At 45.6% G+C, this 23948-nt stretch overlaps 1 protein-coding gene and 1 long non-coding RNA gene across 2 annotated transcripts in view; one reads left to right on the top strand and one right to left on the bottom strand.

The window, feature by feature from the left end:
• LOC148529150 (uncharacterized) overlaps positions 1-11533 on the bottom strand; it is a 34016-nt gene extending 22483 nt beyond the window's left edge. The window contains exon 1 of the long non-coding RNA XR_015877840.1: positions 11360-11533. This is a non-coding gene — a long non-coding RNA (uncharacterized LOC148529150). The remainder of the gene's footprint in view (positions 1-11359) is intronic.
• A 3680-nt stretch (positions 11534-15213) lies between these two features.
• Positions 15214-23948, top strand: part of CHCHD3 (coiled-coil-helix-coiled-coil-helix domain containing 3) — a 344018-nt gene continuing 335283 nt past the window's right edge. The window contains exons 1-2 of the mRNA XM_088468894.1: positions 15214-15412; positions 20662-20782. Of these exons, the coding sequence (XP_088325020.1) occupies positions 15332-15412; positions 20662-20782 (202 nt within the window). The 5' untranslated portion in view covers positions 15214-15331. The remainder of the gene's footprint in view (positions 15413-20661; positions 20783-23948) is intronic.

Raw genomic sequence — 23948 nt, forward strand, 5'->3', positions numbered from 1 at the left:
AGCTCGATGTTGTGGCCTGGGGCGGCTGTAGCGGCTTGAGGCCGATGTTGTGGCCTGAGGCCGATGTTGTGGCTTGACCCCGATGTTGTGGCTAGAGCCAGAGGTTGTGACCTGGGGGCCTGATTCACAGCTGCTCGCTCGCACTGTGCCTTTTCAAGCGGCCCGATGTTCTGTGTACGCGCAAGCTTCGTTCTGCGCGTGCACGAACTACACACTGCGATCGCAACCCTCTCGCTCGCCCAGCAAAGGCAGCCCAGTGAAATGAGTGACAGGCGAGGCCGTTTGTGGGTGGTAACAGGGGCAGGACACTGATAACGGGGGTTGGAGATGCGAACGCAGGCGTGCCTGAGTGTTTCAATGCCATTTTAGAGGCATGCATAATTAACAGGTAGCGTCATAGTACACGTCACTTGCCTTTTTTTACACTGATTTCCTGGCAATGCTTGTGGTAGCGTAAAGCAACCGCAAGCACTGCGTTAGCTTCAGATGGTGGTCGATGTACCAATGTTTTAATACACTTCCTGGAGATGACGTGTGCTGGGGTGGCTCTGCCTGTGCAATTGGGCGTACGCACAGACAAAGTGGCCGCTAGCTAAGACATGGTGGGCGTGTTTATGCCTTGGCGAGCGTTCGCTTCCCGTGGCGTCACTTTGACAAATTTGCATACGCATCCAGCGAGCGTACGCAAATAGTGAGCGGGTCTGAATCAGGCCCTGAGGCCGATGTTGTGGCTTGAGGTCGAAGTGCAGGCTGTGGGAGAATGGCTGCTGAGGTAGCTAAGAGGCCGTGTATGCAGGCTGTGGGAGAATGACTGCTGGAGTGGCTAAGAAGCCAGGTATGCAGGCTGTGAGAGAACGGCTGTTGGAGTGGCTAAGAAGTCGGGTATGCAGGCTATGGGAGAAGGACTGCTGGAGTGGCTAAGAACCCGGGAAATAGCTGGGAGAAAATAGCTGACCATGCAGCTGAGCTGTGCGCTGTGAAATAAATGCTATAGCCAGCAAAGCAGCTAGAATCCAGTGTGTAAAAACAGAGGAAGGACTCATCAGGTGACATGGGAGGAACCCAGCCCAGGTCTAAGACGTCCTGATGTCCTGGGAGCAGATCCAGTGGGGAGAGGAGCAGGAGAATCTTGAGCCATGTACAAGTCCTGGACTGGAATTGTTACAAGGAGTCTATGCAATGTTCCATGCGCTCAAACTACTTGGTGAAGCAGCGGGACTAGTCCGAAGCAGGTAGGTCTTCTATATGCTGAATAAGGGTCTCCACTGCAGATTCCGGTTACTCAAAATTAATTCCACACATCTTGTGCTTGATTTGTGGGAACAAGAAGTCGCAGGGGGCCAGGTATGGACTGCATGGTGGATGACCAAGCTCCTGGATGTGTTCATGGGCCAGAAAATACTTCACTTTCCTGGACTTGTGGACAGGTGCATTGTCATGATAGAGAAGGGCACCTTGAACATGATTTCTTGGATGGCACCTGCGGCAGCCATTGGTTGGTGTACCAGTCCCCTGTGATGGTGCGCTGCTACATGATTGGTATGGTAGCTCCATGACAAGTCTTGGCCACAAAAACAGCCACCATCTGGTTAGCCATGCTGCGCTCCCGTCGGATCTTCTGGGATGGTGTACCTCCGACTGGAGTCTACAGGGCCGACTGTTGTTTGGTCTCGGGGTCGAAGCTGTAGATCCAGGATTCATCACCATTGATGAAACCTGGCCAGAATGTGGCAGCTCCAAGTCACCCAAGCCTCTTTCTGCTTTGGAGTCAGCTGATGGGACACCCAACATGCAGAAACCTTGTTCAGGCTAAGCATCTGTCACGACCCTGTCTAGTTGCCTTGGAACTTACCCCTGTCAGCTTCCCCATGGAGCTGTGTGTGTAATTTGCCTGGAGGATTTGCTCTGATTATTGCACCTGGCCTCTCCTCTGTCTGTGAGCACTGCTAGCCCTGATTGGAATCACAGGTGTGGTTCTGATTGTCAGAGCTGCAGAGATGAATACTCTCTCTGCATGTTGTGCCTTCCACCACTCAGAATGCTACTACCAGACCACCTGTCCGTATCCACCAATTGCTGCCAGACCCATGGTATATATATCCTCTCCTGATAGCATTCTGGGCCTGAACATCTCGTCTTCCTGTAGTGTATGGTTCATGCTGTTCCTGCATTCAAGTCTATCCCTGTAACCTGTTACAGCAATCCCTGGCGCTATCCAGAAAACCTGTTTCAACTGTATCTGGCAATCCAGTAAATCTGCTGGCAGCAACCCCCGATGCTTCCAGAAAACCTGTTACAGCCAAACCTGGCAATCCAGTAAGCCTGCTGACAGCAACCCCTGGTGCATCCCGAAAACCTGCTACAGTAATACCTGGCATCCAGACGTCCTGTTACAGCATACCTGGCCTGTGCTCTGCTGTTAGTCCTACTCCTGGTTGGTCCCTGGCACTCTGTAAACCTGCATCGTGTCACCCTGCCTTGCTTCCTGCTGTGGATCAACTCCTGCCCCTGTTACCTACCTATTCCCTCCCTGAACCTAAAATTCCCAAACCTACCCATTCCTTCCTGAAACCTGTTATTTCCAATTATCCTGTCCAGCCTGCAAATCCCCAAACCTACCCATTCCTTCCTGAAACCTGTTATTCCCTTTTATCCAATTCAGCCTGCACCAGAGTTCTAGCCCTTGTCATAGTAATTCCAGATTACCCTGTTTAGCCCTCGTCTCAGCATTACCTGACTTCCCTTCAGCCATTGTCACATTCCAGTCCTGAGTCAAGTTCCAAGTTCATCAATTCAGTCCACGTCATTCCAGTCCTGAGTCAAGTTCCAAGCTCATCAGTTCAGTCCACGTTGTTCCAGTCCAGAGTCAAGTTCCAAGCTCATCAGTTCAGTCCACGTTGTTCCAGTCCAGAGTCAAGTTCCAAGCTCATCAGTTCAATTCAACAAGTCTTCCTGCCGGTCCCAGTCCGGTCCCTCCAGTTCCTGTCATTTATCATCAAAGGCAGTTTTCACTGCTACCCAAGTCTTGTAAATAGAGCTATTTACATTATCTGTGATTCCAGTCATGCCGGCCTCCGTTGAAATCCGATCACCACCTGAGACAGGTAACTCGCAGACACCAATTGTGACAGCATCGAGTGGATGGATCCTGATGAGATGCTTATCTCCTTCTCTAACTGGGCCACAGTCACCCTGGCATCCACCTCAACTATGGCAAGCATGGCAGCAACATTGTCCTTGGTTATGGCGGACACAGGTTGGCCACAGCGCTGCTCGTCTTCAAAGGACCATCTCCAGCGCCCAAATTCAGCAAACAACTCAAATACTGTAGTTCGGGATTGTACTTCCTCCCCAAAAGCTGCTCCCAGTTGTTCAAAACTCTCCTGCTGTTGCAGACCATTCTTGTAGTCGTAGATAATGGCTCTCCAGTGGCCTCTATTGAGCTCCAGAGCGAGTTTCTTGAAAACTGACTTCTTCGATGTGCAGTGCTACTTATATATGGTTCTGTTCCCTGAAATTTCACAAGAACTTCAGTCAGACATTACTGTTCACAACCAGTCAGATTGTATCTAATCTACCTATGCACTGTAAATCCAAAAACGTATTGCACACCCTTGTACATATATCAGTTCCTTATTGTGCTCCACCCCCCCATCTGTAAGTTCATTACTGATTCTCACCTCCTTCATATCTGGGGCATATTTATAATGGGTGCAGGGTGTGCGGGGCACACTCTAGTGCCCAGAGTCTATAGGTGCAGCACTGGTTGCGCACTGCTCAGTGCGCAGCCGGCCGCCAGTATATGTGTTTTCCCTATAGTGCTGTTTAACAAGTGTCTCCTCCTCCTTTCGAGATGTAAGATCTGTACTGTAGTCTTACCTTAAGCAGTTTTCTTGTGTTGCTTTCCCATCAGAAAGTTTTCTCTGACAGGAGGTAGCAGGGTTGTGACATCATTACAGCGGCTCTGCTAGTTGCAGACATATAGTCAGGTGCTGCTGGAGAGCTGAGATCCAGACACCCGAAGGAAGTGCTTTGACGCTATGACAAGTGGCTGTATTGGCGCCTCCTGGAGGCCCTTGTTACAACCGCCTCATATTTGCCATCACATGATGTGATGTTACACATCCGGGCGCAGAGGAAGTGTGGATGCTGTGGCACTATGCAGCGCAAGGAGAGCTTACAAAGCCTTCCACTGCGTCGCCTTTTTTCAGAGGACTGAGAAATTCTGCCATTTGGTTAGAGGGATGAATGGGCAGGGCTTCGGATCGTCACTGTTATCATGGTTGCACCACTGGCTCCCAGTGGATCATTGTGGTATGGGCCTAGTTTCATGGGGAGTTTTTGTTAATCTGGCCATGATCAGTCCACAGAACATTAACCCAAAGACTTGGAGGTTATCAATATGCTTTTTAGCAATTGTGAGACAAGCCTTTATGTTCCTCTTGGTTTGCAGTGGTTTTGGCCTTGTAACTCTCTAATGTATACTATTTTAGCCCAGTCCCTTTCTTATGGGGGAATCATAAACGCTGACATTAACTGAAGCGAGCGAGGCCTGATGTCTATCTAGGTTCTTTTGCAACTTCTTGGTTGAGTTGTCGATGCGCCCTTGGAGGAATTTTGGTTGGTTGGCTACTCCAGGGAAGATTCACAACTGTTCCAAGTTTTCTCCATTTGGAGATAATAGCTCTCATTGTGGTTTGCTTACAAATGGTTTTGTAACCATTTCCAGTATGATCTAGTTTAATGACTTTCTTTCTCATTTCTTCTGGAATTTATCTTGAACTAGGCATATTGGGCCTGATTCAGACCCACTCGCGAGCGCTATGCGCTTGCAAGTGGGTCGATGGTGGCCCAGTGCGCATGACGGAGCCAGCTCAGTCGTGCGCATGCGCGAGACCCGGATAGCGACGGGCAAACAGTCGCTCTGGGTCTCGTACCAAAGGGGGCGTGCTGTCGATGTTGAGTGACAGCACGCCCCCTTTGGTGGGCGTGCCGGGGGCATGGCTGCCCAGACTGAGGCGTTCCCATGGGAACGCCTACCGTCTGGGGCCGGCCCCACTGACATGGGGAGTGCTTTCGAAAGCACTCTAGGGCTTGTGGCAACGAGACCCTACAAGGGTCTCATTGCAAGCCCGATGGTCACGATGGTCTTGACCATCGCAACCATCTTCCGGGCCGCTCGCTATAGCTGTGGGTGGTCACCCACAGCTATACGAGCGGCCAGGAGGCCGCTTTAAAAATTAAGGACTGCCCTGATTCAGAGGGAGCGCTCTGTCAGAGCGTCCGGCACTGAATCAGGGCCACTGTACTGTGCTGGTTGAGACATTTTAGCCAACTTCACATTGCTGGAAAGGTTCTGTTTAAGTGAATATTAGATGCAGCAGGGCTAGCAGTAATCAAGCCTGATTTTGTCTAGTCTAACAGAACCCAATTATCAATTCAATTTGGTTCATAGGTTGAATGAGTAATGCTGGGCATACACTATACAATTATCTGTCAGATATCTGCCCAATCTGGCTGGTTGAAATTAAAATCTGGTAGTGTATCAATAAAATGATAATATAAAAAATATTGTGATAATGTTGCCCGAAAATATTTGGTTCAACGATACTACTAATGCTAAATAGAGGCCTATTTCACAGAAGGACAGTTAGGTTGGGTACGGGATCCTGACGGTGACAATTCCGACGGTCAGAATACAGACAGTGGCATCCCGATGGTCAAAATCCTGACAGATTTTAGTAAGTAAGTTAACCAAACTCTTAAGGGGCCTATCCATTAGCAGATAAAGTGAATAATCGAACGATATATCGTTCAACCGTTCATTATATCTGCTAATGGATAGGCCCTGAACGATGACAGATGCGCACTCTCGAGGCCGATAAATCGCATCTATCATCGCAATATCGTGCAGGTTATATGCGGTAAATGACATACGACGAAAGATATTTTTTAGAAAGCCACTCTCAGGACGCTCCAAATTTCTTCTTTAACCACTTGCCTGGCACAGTCGTATCAGATACGACCATACCAGACTGGGCATTCCCTGACATGGTCGTATCTGATACGACCAGTCAGAAACACACAGTGGGCGGCTTGCTGGAAGTTAACTTCCAGCAGCCGCCCATCTCAGAGGGACCTGCCGGTCCCTCTACACCTGCGCCTCCTCCTCCTTTGTGTCCCGATCACTGCTGGCCACAGTGATTGGGCCCCGGCGGCACCCCCCTAGAAGCAGCAGCCACGGCTCATGTAGCCGCTGCTGTTGTGACCCGATCACTGTGGCCAGCAGTGATCGGGCAGCCATTTCAGTAATAGGCAGTAGCGGCGGCTCTGGTAGCCGCCGCTGCTATGTAGCCGGGCCGCTAGAGGGACACCCACCCGCTGCGGCTCCGGATCACAGTGATCGGTGTGATCACTGTGTGAGAGAAGCAGCAGTGGCGGCTCTGGTAGCCGCCGCTGCTGCTATGTAGCCAGGCCGCTAGCGGGACACCCTCCCGCTGCAGCTCCGGATCACAGTGATCTGTGAGATCACTGTGTTAGAGAAGCAGAAGCGGCGGCTCTAGTAGCCGCCGCTGCTATGTACCACGGCAGCCCCTCCCACTCCTGTCCGGCCTCAGCTCCACCTCCCCAAGTGTCAAAATATAAAAATAGTAATAAAATGTGTGTATATATATTATATATATGCATATATATGCATGTGTGTGTATGTGTATATATATATATATACACACATTTGTTATATATATATATATATATATATATTTATATATATATACACACATATATATATATATATATGTTCGAGATATTTATATATATATATATATGTTATCGCAGAGCCTCTGTTTAGGGATGGCAACCAACCATCGATGGTTTGCAAACATCAATGGTCTGACTGAAAACAAGTGGTTTGCCATTGCTGGTGGCCATCAATGTTGCACCATCGATGGTAGCCATCAATTGATGTTTAGGAAACATCAACAGTTGTGGTCTACACAGATCTTGCCCAATCGCTAAACAATTGATGGCTTCTAACGATGGTTGAACCATCAATGGTACAGCTGTCAATGGCCATCACTACAGTATAGCATAAAAATTGTTATTTTTATGGTATACTGGGTTTAAAAAAAAAAAATTTTTTTCAAATAAAATAGTGATGGATAAGTTTAAAATTATGTTCTTGACCTAATTCAATCATAAAAGAAACCGACAATTTTGGAGCGGTTTTTGGAAAAAGAATTTGTCAGTTAAGTGGTTAATGAATATGCAAACAATCATTTTAAAAAAATCCACTCCCTGAATGATGTCATGCGTTCGTCATTTGCTAAATCGTTTGCAAAATCGGTCATGTACATGACCGATATCGTCCCAGAATTTTCAAGGGATATCTTTTGTCTTTCATCGCTGAGAAATACATCTGCTAATGGATAGGCCCCTTTAATGGTGTGTACACACGGGACGATCGATAACGATATCTAGACGATCGATACCGATCATCCGGCACACCATGTACCTACCAACGACTATAATGACCCGCGATCAACGATCGTGGGTCGCTATAGTAACCTGGTCGATATCGACCAGGTTTCCCTGCATGCACGGGCGATGGTCAATATCGACCATACGTGCCCGCGCATTGGAGGTCGTTGGTGGACAAAAAATGCATGATAGCAACGATAACTATATGATTGATATCGTTCGTATCGTCCATTTAAGTCGTACCATGTGTACGCAGCTTAACTCTTACCCTAACCCACCCCTCCCACTGCCTAACACTAACCCACCCCTCCCGCAGCCTAACCCTAACCATCCCGTTCCCCAGCCTTACCCTAACCCTTCCCCTAGTGCCTAGCACTAACCATAATACTTACTGTCGGGATTTTGACCATCACCATTCAGATGGTTGGGATCCTAACTCTATATCGGCCAGTTGGTGTGGGATACATATTTTCCTTCAATAAATAAAATGACCATTTAAAAATTGTATTTTGTGTTTATTCAGGGTGCCTTTGTCTTATATTACTATTTATTTGCGGATCTTAAACAATTGTGACAAATATGAAAAAAAAGAAATCAGGAAGGGGCAAAAAGTTTTTAACACCACTGTATGTGATATTAATAATAGTTAAGTTTTATTTATGAAATTTAGAGTGCTGCCACAAAAATAGCTTGAAATTTAGTGGAGCAGCATCAGGCAGAAATTTGCCATAACCTTGCTGCAGCAGGAGAATTAGGCCCTGATTCAGAGCCGGATGCTCTGACCAGAGCGCTCGCTCTGAATCAGGGCCCACCTCCATAAATATGGAGCGTCCTCCTGGACGCTCGTATAGCTGTGGGTCACCACCCACAGCATATACGAGCGTGCAGGATGATGGTCGCGATGGTCTTGACCATCGCCACTGCGAGCAGAAGCCTGCGGTTGAGTTTCTCAACCGCAAGGCTAGGAGTGATTTTGGCTCTATCAGAGCCAAAATCACTCCCACTGACATCACTAGTGATGTCAGTGGGGCCGGCTTCTGACGGTAAGCGTTCCCTTGGGAACGCCTCCGTCTGGGAGGCACGCCCCCGGCACGCCCACCAAAGGGGCGTGCTGTCAATCAACATCGACAGCACGCCCCCTTTGATAAGACACTACGAGCGAAGGAAAGTCCTTCGCTCGTCGCGTCTCGCGCACGACGGAGCTCCCTGTCGTGCGCATGCGCAGTGCAGACCATCGACCCACTTGCGAGCGGACAGCCGCTCGCGAGTGGGTCTGAATCAGGGCCTTAGTCTTCAGATGCATGGCAACCTATTATCTACTATTCTGGATTGAAAAATATGATTAGAACTTCTGCAGGAACCTACCCCACACGCTGTCTATATTATAATATGGCTCTACTCATGTCCTTTCTGTGCGTACACACCATCTTTAATGGCTGGCTACTCCTCTCTGGTGGTTGGTCACACCCCCTCTTGTAATTGGCCACATTGCCTTCATGGACAATTCTCGTTGCATATCCCCAGGGGGACCTTAATACCATTATTCGTTCATCCTGGGACCAGTTCCTAAAGTCCTCTGGTTCTCTACCTGCACAACAGACCTATGTCCAATTTTTGCTCTCCTGTACATCATCGGCCTGTGACTGACCAGCTTCTATTGTCCTTTGCATCTCAGCCAGCAGTAGTGCTGCTGCAGGACCCCTCTGGTAAACAAGATATTGGCATCAACAACCGATTCAGAACAATGAAGAATCTATAGGCACATCTACCCCTAGTATGTCTTGCAGCTCTGGAATACAAGGATAATATTTTTAGATATGGAGTGGGTTGCCTGGTGTCGAAGTCTCTAACAGGATTTGTCAATTTGTTCTCAAGATATCTTGGAGTCTGTACCATTGTTATAAAACTTTGTATTATGGGCCTGATTCAGATGCGGACGCAAGTGGCTGCTCGTTCGCTCCGAGCGATGTTTGCCCAACTGCGCATGTGCACGGATCGTAATACGCATGCGCGAACCAGTCAGTGTGGCCGAAAATCGTGTGCTCGCAAGATAGCGAATGCCTGCTATTTTGAGTGACAGAATGAGGCGTATGTGGGTGGTAACAGGGGAAGGTGCTTGAAAACGGGGAGTGGAGATCCGATCGCAGGCGTGCTTAAAGGTCAAAACGGGCGTTTTAGGGGTGTGCATAATTAAAACATCAGCGTCATTGACCACGTCACTGGGTTATTTTATAGCCAGAACTGCTCGCAACATTGAGGTAGCAAAAACCAACCACAAGAATAGCGAGCAGCTCGTACCCTGTTTGATGTACTCGATTAATCTAATAAATAGCGGACATGACGTAGGATGCGAGCGGCCAGGGGGCGTAGTTTCCCAAAAAACGACCGCAAGTTTTGTTCGCTCGTTCAGACCTAGAGGTGTGAACAGACTGCAAACAGCGAACGGTTCATTTGAATAGCCACCCTTATTTTCTTGACGAGCGAGCGCAAATAGCGACCGGCTCTGAATCAGGCCCTATGTTTCAAATACACACACACTTTGGGAGCATGCCTGTGTCATTTGAAAAATATTGCCCACTTTTCTTCATTCACTAAGTGAATGTCTCTGATTTTGTGTGGCTGTGCACAATACCATTATAGGAGTAAGATTCTCTGTATAGCTTCCTGCATTGTCCCTTAGCATACCAAACAAATTGAGGAAATGTAATAGAATAATGAAGCGCTGTCTAAATATTTAGCAATGTATCAACAATTGAATCATAAAAAAAGTCTATATTACCAGTCTAACCTAGTGACTAAAACGCATCCATAAAATCTAGAAAATCTAATCTATAACGGAATCGGTATGTATGACCGCCGGCTGCATGGCGGTTCAAATCCCGACGCCGGAAGACCAGCAGCAGTGAGGATCCCGACAAGAGATTTAGGAAGTAAAACTAACTCTGTCCCCCCCCAACCCTCCCTTAGTGGTGCCTATCTCTATCCTCCCCCCTAGTGCCTAACTAAACCCCCACCATCCCCGCAGCCTAAACCTAAGTCTCCCGGGGGGATGCCTAACCCTAACCTCCCGCCGGTGGGTGCCTAACCCTAACCCCCCCTTCCCCTAGCCTAACCCTCCCTGGGGTTGCCTAACCCTAAGTCCCCCCGGGAGCTCCTAACCTAACCCTCCCCCCCCCGCGGCTGTCCGCGCCCGCCGCCTGGCTTACCTTTCGGTATGCTCCCGGCGTAGGGATAATGATAGGTGTCGAGATTTCGACGCCTATCATTAGACCCCTGCCGGGATTAGACAGTCGGGAAGCCGGCGGTTAGCATTTCGACCGTCGGATTCCTGACTGCATCGCTCTACAACATATACATGCTATTCAAAGGCAAGTTCAATGTAGCAGATATTTGTGCAGTGGTAACTGTCAGCTGTATCTGTATTTGAATGGCACTATGATACACTTGCGACCATATAAAACATTCCAATAGTAACTTTTACCATATAATAATTCTTGAACAATTTAGAACAATATAAAACTCTCGTTATGCAACATTAAAATATGTAAATATATATCATTATTAGGAATCCATGACCAGGAATGCTTTTTTCCCAAGACTAGAGATGTTATTTTGGTCTTTAACACGCCAGTATTTCTGGATTTCTTTATATAGCAGACTCCCAAATAAGTGAAATTTTTTTTTTAATGTAATATACTCAAAGTTTTTTGTATGGTCATACAGAATATTAGTGACACAAAGACTGACAATGTTGAATGATATAGCTTATCAGACTTTTAGTGGGATATGTTCATATATATGAGCTCCTCCAGAGTTAATGGAGACGGGAGAGCTGATCCTCTCAGCAGTAATTATTGCTGCAAACACGTGGTTCACTCACGTTTTATGCTCAATCCTTCCTCATTTGGGCTCCGGTTTTTAGTCCGTATATAGAGTCCAATGCGGTATCGCTGAGCGCTGGTGTCCAGCGGGGTTGCCGATACGTAAGTGTGATCACACTATCGGCTTGTCACCGCAAGAGCCTTCTACGCATTTCTCTGCCTATAGATCAATCAGCGGCTTCTTCAGGAAGTAAATAGTGAGTGGCTATTACCCCCCTTAAGTAGTAGCTGGATTAGGTCACCGTCAGCTGTAAGCTAATTGGAACCTTCCAATTGCTTAATTAGTCATGGGCTGGGGGTGCCACGGGGATCCCAGAACAATTCCTGATAATATTTCCTAAAAATGTGGATTTTAGGACAAATTGGGGTGGCGAAAGAAAAACACCTCCCACCACTCAAAAAATAAAAAAACTCCACACCAAATTGAATAGCAGAAATCCTGCACCTGCTTACCCACACAACAGTCTCACCATCGCTTTTATCTTGAAAGAATCTCAGATTGCTGGGTTCCCTATCTTTTGGGATTTAAGTGTTAGCTGGGTGCATGGTCTGTCATGTGAGCACTGTGGCTGTGGGCATATTTTCGGTGAAATTCAAGCTAAATAGAATCTCCCTCAAATAGAAGAGTGGAAGGGGTATAATTACTGAAGTGTGGGTTTTTAGAAGTAGAGATGTTGTCCATAGCAACCAATCAGATTCTAAAATAGCTAAAATCTCCACTTCTAAAAACCCGCACTTTAGTAAATATTCCCCGAAATATCTGCAGGTTTGCCATTTCCTCAACTCTTAAGTCTTTAATTTCATACTAGTCAGTAGTTACTCACCTTCCGAAGCGGTGTCTTCTTCATCTAGGCTGTTGGGACCCGGTCTTCTGCAGCAGTGTGTACGGTAAGTAGGTGTGAATGATTGCATGTGTGTGTGCAGTGTCTGTGTGATTCCCCCCGTGGCAGCAGGAGAGCTACATCTCCCAGCAGCCCATGGCCTCCCAGGAGCCCCCTCCCGAGTGCAAAGATGGAGTGGAGATGACCAGGAACCGTGGAGAATACCGGACAGTATTTTTTTTCCTTGCACCGTGTGGTTTTCAGTGCTGAAAACCCCTCTTGAATTTTTTTTAAACTGGATACTGGGGTATCAAGAGCGTGCATATCTGTGTTAATCCAAAATTTAGGGAGAGTTCCACGTGATTTTTTGCAGGGAAAACCTTGCTCCCAACTGAATATGCCCCAATATTTGCATTCCACATATCTAATCTAGGCAAGAATTCTGATCAGCATGTTGGCATGATAATAACTTAGTAACTAGGGAAGCTGAAGACGCTTTTATTTTCTAGATCTACAGTATATAGCACTTTCACTTTCAGAGAAGGTATTTTACCAACCTATATTAAATCTCTAATCAATTTCTAGATGTCTGTAAAACATTTGCAATGCATGTGTATAGAACATTTCTGCAGTATATTTTATGTAAAAACTACATTTTAAGAATGGTATTTAGAGTTTTTTGCACTCCTAGCAACTCACTTCCTTGCACAAAATAGCTAATAATGGTAAGGTAGTTTGTGACAATAACTCCCAAGTATTTAAGGTGAGATCATTGCCATATAAATGAGAATGATTGTTTCTGGCTGTCCACTACTTCAGGCGGGTTGGTTATGGCTGATAAAGTTGGCGGTCAGAATCCAGACAGCGCGGAACAGACAGTGGAAATCCAGACAAATGCATGTATCCCTCCCCCCGGCAGTCTAATGCTGGCCATACATCTGCACGATTTCGGGCCGATTGCCCGATTTCCGAATGGTCATAAGATGGATCTTGTGAAAATCGGGTATTTTTTTAGCCAGATACGATCCGATGCGCGCTCCCGCAGCTCCTATACTCGGATCTTATGATCAGATGTGCAGCACATCTTGTCCATTGTATCGTGTGCAGATCGTGCCGTTTATTTTGTTCATGCGATCCATCGTGCAGCAATTCAAGTAATTTCACTGACTGTTTCCCTTATGAGCCTATGAGACACAGGATCGATCTTACGACAGATCGTGTGCTAAGAAAAACAACAAACATGCTGCCGGGACTGCCAGGGAGTCGGAGGGAAATCGTATGATGAATCGGATCTTATGCTGGTCGTGTAGGTGTATGGCCAGCTTAACCCTAACTGCCCTTCCGCAGCCTAACCCTAGCCCTCCTCTCACGCAGCCTAACCCTAGGAGCACCCTGTGCCGGCTCACTATGTTGCGCCCTGACATCATGTCAAAAAATGGGGGTGTGATCTAATTATAATAGGCCAAGTTTCCACATGACGTTATTTGGAGGTGTGGCCACATGGCACGCCTCCAAATAATGTCAGGCTGGGGGGGTGCCTCACTAGCTGGGCATGCGCGCATCCATTCAGACTCCAGGGTCTGGTACTGCCACACAGCTGCGGCGGGGGGGGGTCCCCAACCTCCCGATTTGACCACCCATGGGCCACTTTGGCCCACGGGTGGTACAGCGGGACGTACTGTCCCGCTGAAATTGGGATGTTGGGGAGCGGTGCACTCTCTATGGGGTGTTCGACCACACTGGTCGAACACCCCTAGAGCCGGCCCTGCTAATATTCACCTTCGGGATTGTAGCCGTCGGGATTCTTTGCACACAGCAGCGATGCTAAAATATGCTAATGCCAGAGGAGGCATCTTGTGTACAGTAAATAGATGCTTCCTGCCAGCTTCTGCGATCCGCTGCTGCGTCCAAGGACAAAGCATTGGATCAATCAGGGTGGGTAATCGGTAACCTTCAGGTTACTCAGGATGGTTAGTGTTTTCAGGCAGCATATGTCAGGATTCCATCTGCCGGGCTTATGTCCGGCGGTATTACATTCCGATTCCGTATTAACCCCTGACTAAGCAGATACTAGCTATTATCTTCCAGAAGGTGCTAGATAAATGATAAGTAGAATCTGATTGGTTGCTATGGGCAACATCTCCACTTCTCAAAACCCACACAATAGTAAATATGCCCCGTATTGTGAATAATTAGGGGTCAATCTTATTAGGTACAAAGGGTGCAATGTGCTGTTGCAACGGCGTTTAAATGACGGCAACGAATCTCACAACCTTCGCTACACGACCCAAACCTGGATTTGCATAATTTTGCTCGGAGCCCTATGGAGCTGTGATTAATATTAGGTGAATCTGGCCTGCCGTAAAGTGCGGTCACTGCTGCTATGACTCGCACCGGTGAGATCATCGTGGCTAACAGGATTGACTCCCTAAGTCTCTGTGAAGTGCTGTGCTGTACTTTGTAAATAATGTTTAATACACAAGGGCTTAATACATAATTATTCCTTTACTGTTTTTAAAGGGAATTTAGAACTCCTGGATGGAGCTATCTTTTAAAATGTACTAATACCTGCTAATAATGTAATTATTCGCTGTTAATTTCATAGGTATTGTGTGTGATGCGATGTATTTGTAGGGCAAGCCTTGATGGAAACTAAAGCATAAACTAGTGCCCTACTGTGCAGAGAGTGAGCTATGAATGGCAATAAAGGGTGTGTGAGTGTTCTCTGTCCCAGCTTCCCTAATATGCAAACTGTACCGTACTGACAGCAACATCACCTTCCCACTGCAGGATCCATAACAGTAGGCAATGCTAGCACAGCACTGGCACGGCCGGACCCAGCTGCACACACATAGAACACAGAACAGTGACATGTGGCACTCCACAAGTACTTTTAAAAATTTGAACTCGTTCCTAACTTCCTACAGAAACTTTCCACCTCCGTCCGTGTTGTCATGGCAGCCACCCACCAATAACCAACCGGCATAATATTGTGTGGGCGGGGCGTCGCTCGCAGCTGCCAATGAGGATACTTGTAGTTGTGAAGCTGCTGCCACTGCCGGCTGCTGTGCTCTCTCCTAGTTCTTACTGCGGCCTGTGTGACACGGCTTCTGCTATCTCTGAGAGTGGCCCTGAGCCCGGCTGTGTGATATGGGGGGCAGCGTGAGCACCAGAAGAGTCTCCTTCGAGGCTGACGAGAATGATAACATCACGGTGGTGAAGGGGATCCGGGTGAGTGAGGGCAGGATGTGACACTGACAAGGACATGCCCTGCTGCCCACACATGGGAAATGTGACACTGACAAGGACATGCCCTGCTGCCCACACATGGGACACTAAATACTGACAAGGACATGCCCTGCTGCCCACACATGTCACTGACAAGGACATAACCTGCTGCCCACACATGGGACATGTGTTACTGACATGCCCTGCTGCCCACACATGGGACACGTGACACTGACCAAAACATGCCCTGCTGCCGACACATGGAACACCAACAATGACATGCCCTGCTGCCGACACATGGAACACCAACAATGACATGCCCTGCTGCCGACACATGGAACACCAACAATGACATGCCCTGCTGCCCACACATGGAACACCGACAATGACATGCCCTGCTGCCCACACATGGAACACTGACAATGACATGCCCTGCTGCCCACACCTGGGACATTGCTGTAGGTATATACTCAGGTACACCCTGATGTCCCAACTATGTGACCTGCGATGACAGGGAGAGGAGCAAGGTTCAGAACATGGGACCTTACTTGTACCCTCTCGGACTTACCATGCTTCGCATACCCTCCAACATGACCCCGTCCACCAGGTACACAATGCTCTGCTCCTGGACTCCCCACTTAATTTATGATTGTTACCTGTGTAGAACTGACTAAAGAGAAGGGAATTTTTAACACAGTTGATAGCATTCATAAATCAAGTGGGAAGTCCAGGAGCAGATAACTTTGATACCTGGTGGAAGGGGTCATGTTGGAGGGTCTGGCTTCGGTGGCTTACTACGCTTTGCTTGCCACAGGTGATTAATCCAAATAAATCATGTCCATGTGGATAGTAAACCTGCCAGACCCCCGGCCATGGCCCTCCCCCTGCCGACGCAGGTCACATGGTTGTGACGTCAGAGATCCTTCAGGCCACTTGGTTATAGCATCAACCCTCACTCTCCAAACAATATTCAGCAATGGTGTAAGCAGAGTTGAGCCTTTCGTGTATATGTACTTGTAGTTCAGTCATTGCAAATACAGACCATTATTTTTGCATGTCTACAGTGTTGCATAAATTAAATTTTTAGCTGCAGCCCTTTTCCACTAACCAAAGGGAGCCTTTCACACGGTTGACTTTTGGCAACAAGTTTAATTTATAAAAATAAAAAAAAGTATTCTATATGTTTATTGTCAGATGGTAACAAATTACTTGCACCTGCAGTTTGTGTACTTGCACATTGATATTTAGGTATTACATAATGACTGTGTAACAAGCCTATGAATCAAAGTTTGGTTTATATTGCAAATATTTTTGTATAAATCCCAAATAAATCTCAATCTCAGGGGACGATGCAATTGTTTTGTGGGCGTCAATAATTAATGGACGCCCAGTGTTGCAATTTAGTTATGGGCACCCTTTAATTATCGCGGTCATTGCACCCTATTAGATCTGGTTTAGCCGTGTAGAAATGGCTAAAGCAGGGGTCTTCAACCTTGGCCCTCCAGCTGCTGTGGAACTACACATCCCAGCATGCAATGCCATAGTTTTAGCATGCTGTTATATCAAAAAGGTGGCAGTGCATGCTGGGATGTGTAGTTCCACAGCAGCTGGAGGGCCAAGGTTGAAGACCCCTGGGCTAAACCTATCTAAAGACCTGATTAGGGCGCCCAAACAGCAGTTTGGGAGCCCTAAACATGGGTTCATTACACTTTTTTTTTTGGTTGGAACCAAAAATCTCAAATTTGGACTCCTCAGACCAAAGTACAGATTTCCACTGGTCTAATGTCCATTCCTTGTGTTTCTTGGCCCAAACAATTCTTGTTGTTCATCCTCAGTAGTGGCTTCTTCGCAGCAATACGACCATGAAGGCCTGATTCACGCAGTCTCCTCTGAACAGTTGATGTTGAGATTTGTCTGCTACTTGAACTCTGTGAAGACTTTATGTGGTCTCTAATCTGAGGTGCTGTTTAGTAGCGGTTTCTGAGGCTGGTAACTCTAATGAACTTATCCTCTGCAGCAGAGGTAACTCTTGGTCGTCCTTTCCTGGGGCAGTCCTCATGAGAGCCAGTTTCATCATAGCGTTTGATGGTTTTTGCAACTGCACTTGAGATACATGTCCTTGAAATTTTCCGTATTGACTGACCTACGTGTCTAACAGTAATGATGGACTGTCGTTTCTCTTTACTGAGTTGAGTGGTTGGTGCCATAATATGGATTACAATAGTAGTCAAATAGTGGTGTCCACTGTGTACTAACCCTACCTCTGCACAACACAACTGATGGTCTCAAACACATTAAGAAGGCAAGTTAAGGCCCCCATACATCAGTAATTTGCAATTTGCAATCGATTGTGTATAAAAATCTTTCCCTTTTTCAGTCGATTGTGGCAATTCTGCAATCGATTGAAAAAGGGAAAGATTTTTATTCACAATCAATTGCTGATGTATGTGGGCCGTAATTCCACAGATTGACTCTTGACAAGGCACAGCTGTTAATTCAAAACCATTCCAAGAGACTACCTCACAAAACTGATTGAGAGAATGCCAAGCAAAAGGGAGCTACTTTGAGGAATCTAAATAAAAAAAACATATTTTGATTTGTTTAACACTTTTTTGTTTACAACATAATTCAATATGTGTTCTTTCATAGTTTTGATGTCTTCAGTATTAATCTGCTAGGTTGAAAATAATTTATATAAACAAAAAAAAAAGCATTGAATGAGAAGGTGTGTCAAAACTTTTGACTGTATGTATATACTCGTGTGTGTATATATGTGTGTATATGTATATGTGTGTGTGTGTATATATATAATATAATATAATTTCTTTGCTTTTTTGGTGTAAAACACTGGATGCGCGTTTAAAGTTATAACCAACAGAACATAAATAAACCTTGTTCCAACCTCCGGGTCAGACCTGGAATTTAGGTATAAAAGCGTTATTAATATTAGGAATCGGTATGAATTACCGCTGGACCACTGGCCAGCGGTTCAAATCCGACAGCGCCTGGCCGACAGAGGAAGAAATCCCGTTCATCCCTAGGTAAGTATTCGCTAACCTAATCTACCCCCTAACCCTAAACCGCCTTTAGGGTGCCTAACCCTAACCTTCCCCCCCCTGTGCCTAACCTTAACCCCCCCATCCCCACCGCCTAAACCGAAGTCCCTTGGGGGGGTGCCTAACCCTAGCCCTCCCACCCCATAGCCTAACCTCCCGAGGGGGTGCCTACCCTAAGTCCCCCCCGTGAGCCTTAACCCTAAAGCTCCCCACACCACCACCCCCACCCCCCTGCGGCTGTCCGCTGCGGTCGCCCGGGCGCCGGTCTCCCGACGTCGGTCAAATGACAGGCGTCTAGATTTAGACGCCTGTCATTCGTCCCAATTCGGGATAACAATGTCTGGAAGCCGGTGGTCGGCATTCCGTCCCCTGGCTTCCTGAACGTATACCTAATATTGAGACGCAGGGTTTTTGTTCCATCCTATTACTCTCTGTAATAGCCGTTGTTTGTTTTAAGGTAGAGGTCAGCTGGCAACTCTAACAATTCAGACGTGTGTGTGTATGTATATATATATATATATATATATATATATATATCCAGAGAGGGAGATTTAATCCATGTTACAATGTATCTTGCAATTAGCAGGTGTCTCACAGTTAGCAAGCAGTAACTCCATATACACTGCAGTGTGGTGTGAGATATCGCAGACAGTCTGTCTCTTACCCGATGTAATGAAGTTCAGTATCACGCCTTTATGCAACTTGGAATATACAGGAAAGAAGAGCTGCATGGGTTGTGACTGGTGCTGGGTGCTAGAATGAACACTAAATAAAAAACAAACAAGAAACTAATCTGTTCTGGTGCTTAAAATAGTCTTGCACTGGCAATCTGTAATTCCTCCTGCTGTTCATGGTTGGTATTTCAGTGATTGCTATTGTGTGTTCATATTTTCCAAACATGGATTCTTACAAATAATACAATACTTTTTGTCTCAGATATTTAATCTTCAGTATAAAAATAAAAAATGTAGTAGCTGCAAAAGAAAAAAAACGTATTTGCTTAAATTTTATGACAAAATAGTTGTTTTCTTTCAGAAAATATGCTTTTTTTTTTTTACTATAGAATATTTTAATTCTACATTGACACGTCCCATCAAAGCTTTCCCATTAGCATTGCTCCATCTACACGTTTCAACTAACATGCTCCATTTTATGAATGTCTCCCCAGTTTTTCACAGTGTACCACACTGATGGGATGTACTCGGCTACGCACAGCAAGAGGCAGTCTCACATATAATGAGTTAAAACACACCTACTGCTGAAGATGATAAATGTGGACAGTGGTATAGCCGGTGTAATAAGTTGATATTTGCTTGTATAATTAAATGTGCATTGCTGGCATAATAAATAGATATTTTCTTCTGTTGAAATTATATGCGGAAATGATGAATTATTGTAATCTCCACAATTAATATTCACCAAAATAACAGCTCTTGTGCCAGGCATACAGGCAGGGTTTAATAATGTGCTGCCAGCTTGCCAATGTATATAATTCACAAGCTCTTAACCAAAATGTTTAAGTTCAAGGCTCTCTTTTTATGTTCGAATAATTTGCCTTAGGAAATGGGGAAAGCAGCAGTTTCTGTTGGCTGTACATATTTCTTACCTCACAGTTGCAGCTCAGTTTCAGGAAGATCTCCTTACTTTGAAACGGGAGCTTTTTCTTGTGAGTAAACTGCAAAACTTCTTCATGTTAAAAATCCCTGATTTGCTGATCCTGATCATATTTTGATTGGAATCGGCAAATCTGGGAAATCCAACATGTTAGTTTTCACAAATGCCCTGACGTCTGGGGATCGGGGAATTGCCCCAATACACATTGCAAATGTATGGGGGCCTTTACCCCTGCTGTGTTCCAGCTTCTCCCATGAAACTGTCAAATACAGTTAAGTGATCCCACTGTATCTGCTCCCTGATTTTTACACCATCTAATTACCAGCCCTGGGCTTCTCCAGCTCATCCAATTGCTCCCCTTTTATCTAGTTTCTGAACTCCTTACCAGCAATGTATTGTAAGGCACACTTGGACTCTAGCTGCCAGTTGAGGATTGCTCATCTCCTGCAAGACTAATCATCGCAGAGTATATATACATTTTATTTTTCTTTTAAATGTCTACAATAGTGCCAAAGCAAAGTAGTGTGTGCATGTAAAGTCATTTTCTTAAAAACATTTTTCTTTGTTTCATCTTGTTAACAGCTGTCTGATAAAGTCATCAACCGCATGAGAGAGCCAGTTTCTCCTGTTTCCAGTCCGCATCCTCCACCACCTCCACAGCCTAAACTTCCCACTGAGCAGCCCATTACTACTGCCTATGCAGGTATGCTTAAAGTAAACTGCTGCAAGTTGCAATAAAACATTAAGAATTCATTTTATAATGTTTTTTTCATGGGGTTATCTACTCGTGAATGCATTTTTGGCTATACAACTCCTCACAGGGGATACCTGCTGTTCCTGTGCCCACTTGGCTTGTTTTTTTTTTTTCTCTGAAGATCTCCATTTCTGAATTGTTTATTAAGATAGAAATAACTATCTATATATACTTGTTGCGTGGATGTCTGCTGCAGAACAGTTTTATGCATAAATATACACAGGCAATTCATTTTGATCTCATATAAAGCATTATAACCGCATGGAAACCACATGAAATTTGTGGTTAACACTAATGCTGGCCATACACGCTGCAATTATCGGGACGATCCGCCCGATATCGGCGGATCGCCGCAATAATTGTAGCGTGGGGGGGGGGGGGGGGGGCGACCGAGCGTTAAATACTGGATTGTCCAGCATGCCCGTCCGATGCGATATTTACCCGGTAACTGTCGGCCGCATCGGGCAGTGTATGCCCAGCGTGGCCGACAGACAGACATTTCCTGTGTTCCTTCCTACGGGAGGAACAGGGAAATGTCTCCTCCCCTGGGGGCGGAGCGCAGATGTCGGGCTATACACTGTGAGATTTCTCTCACAGTGTATGCCGCGGACATCTGCGGCTGGCAGCCGGCCAGATAAAATGTCTGTTGGTCTGACAGATATTTTATCTTGCCGTGTATGCCCAGCATTAGTATTACAGTAGTAGCTAAGATTATGCACACTACACTTGCATCATAACTATGTAACCTTTATTGCAGCATTTCATGCCTGATTTATCCCCCACCTCACCCTGCATATATTGTAACCTAATTACAGCACACTGTGTGATGCCAGTAGAATTTTCACTTTGCACTTGTCATTAATATAATCATTATCCATTTAGGTGTAGCTACACATATATTCATTGTGATCTCAACCAGTTTATTTAGTCAAACACTCAAATTACCACAAATTGCAAATGGTTTCTATTTATTTCATTGGCGCCATTAGTTATCTAGGTTTAGAAATACATTAGACAGGTAGAATAATTAGTCTTTCAAGTTTATTACATTTTTGTAATGTTAAAATTAGGGGTGAGCGGATTCGGTTCTACTCGGTTCCGTTCGGTTTTAAAAAACCGAATCTTATTGGCTATCCAAAACTCGTGACAGCTGATACCCAATAAGATTCGGTTTTTAAATCCGAACGGAACCGAGTAGAACAGAATCCGCTCACCCCTAGTTAAAATTTAATGGCTTGTGCAGCACTGAGATGAAAAATACTCAGAGTAGTCAGTGTTATTATTTATACCCCTTTCACATCGCAAAAGGTCGAGGTGCAGTGTGAACACGCCACCAGAAATATTCCCTGGTTGAGCAACCCGTCATTTCAACCCTGCAATCAACTAGGGTTGAACACTGGACTGACCCAGGTCGTAGTGCAGTGTAAACAGGCCCTACCCGGGTTATTCAACCCGGGACTCTGCAAACACAGCTGATTGGATGTTCCTGGGTCTCACTTGATGATGTCAGCAGCCAGACACACAGACAGCACACTGCAGACAACAGCAGAGGTAGCATACTGGCAGTCTGAAAGGGGTTAATACTACTGCTGTCATTACAGTGATGGCTAATTGGAGTGATGAAGAAGTGAACTGTACACTATGCTGTCAGAAGCTGCATCATGCTCTCACTGGCTAAATCAAACAGCAGTAACGCACAAACACTCATGAACTTAGGGCTACATAGTGGTAATCCATCAGCCATGATTCCTGCAATGCTGTGAGCAGTCCCCACCCCTCCTTTTATTCCTCTTTGTCAACTTATCTTTGTGAGCCTGAAAAAGTACATTTTTAATGATATTCATAGGGTTTTGCAGGGCTGACCCGGGTTCAGTGTGAATGGGGTCAGCCCAGAAATAACCCGGGTCGAAGGTGCAGTGTGAAAGGGGTATTATTTAGTTCGAATGAAAGCTTTACTTAGTTTGTATACAGTAGCACAGAGGTTCCCAAACGTGTTCCTCAAGGCTCCCCAACAGTTCAGGTTTTAGAGATCTCTATAGTTGACCACAGATGACTTAATTAGTACCTCAGTCAATTTGATTTAACCATCTGTGCTCAACTATGGATATCTCTAAAACCTGAACTGTTGGGGAGCCGTGAGGACCGTGTTTGGGAACCTCTGCAGCAGCGATATTGTCATCAACCAAAAGGTGGTCACTCTCAGAAATCAGTTAGTACACAGGTTTGTGCCACAACATATGTGGTTTAGTGATTATATCCAGGGTCAGCATTTTGCTTTCATATCACTTTGGGTGATTCTAGTAGGTCCCAACAAACACTTTTACATAAGCAGAATTTCAGGCGTTGCCATGCCACTTTGCGTTTGCTCAATTTTGGTCCAGATATCACGAATTACAAGCAAAGTCTTGGCTTACATAAATTGTGAAATTGAGCTGGTTCCTCAGATAACTAAAAATTGGGAAGGTGATCTTTCACAATATCATTGTTACCTTGTGGTCAGGCCAAATGCCACATACACCCTCTGTTCTTTTAGCAAACCTAATAGTGCAGTTCTTCTGTGCTAGCCAAGACATTGATTAGTACACAAATGTTTACAGCAACCACTGCAGTAACATTTTACTGCAGCTGAGCAGTACGTCCAGCAAGAATGTCACCAAAAGCCAGATTGGCTGTTATTCTGCCTCCTACTCAATCTTAAAACATAAAAAAAACAAAGAGAAATAATTTTGGGGGATTCATACTTTTGCAGCTAATGTATAGGCCGGCAAGTACTGCTGTTTGTTCTTGCTTTTTATTAAAAGTTAAAATGCAAAAATATGTATTTGAAGGATGTGTTCCTTGAAGTATTTTGATTTATTTTATTTTAACACACACTATTTCCTCGTGGAACAATCTGATCTACATTATTCATGGAGGCACGTAAATTGCATGGGGGACAGGTTTAGTGATTCTGTCTGTCCAAGTAAGGCTGTCACTGTAGTATGTGCATGATATGTTTTTGGTGTATTATTTGAGCTGGTATGCTGTTTTAATAGTGCAGGAGATTTCCCTTGGGGTTTAATAGAAATGAATGATTGATTCCATCAGAAAGCATCTGTGAGCTCACTCTGGATAT

This window comes from Taudactylus pleione, unplaced genomic scaffold (assembly GCF_031769625.1).
Source record: "Taudactylus pleione unplaced genomic scaffold, aTauple2 ptg000086l, whole genome shotgun sequence".
NCBI classification, from domain to species: Eukaryota; Metazoa; Chordata; class Amphibia; order Anura; family Myobatrachidae; genus Taudactylus; species Taudactylus pleione.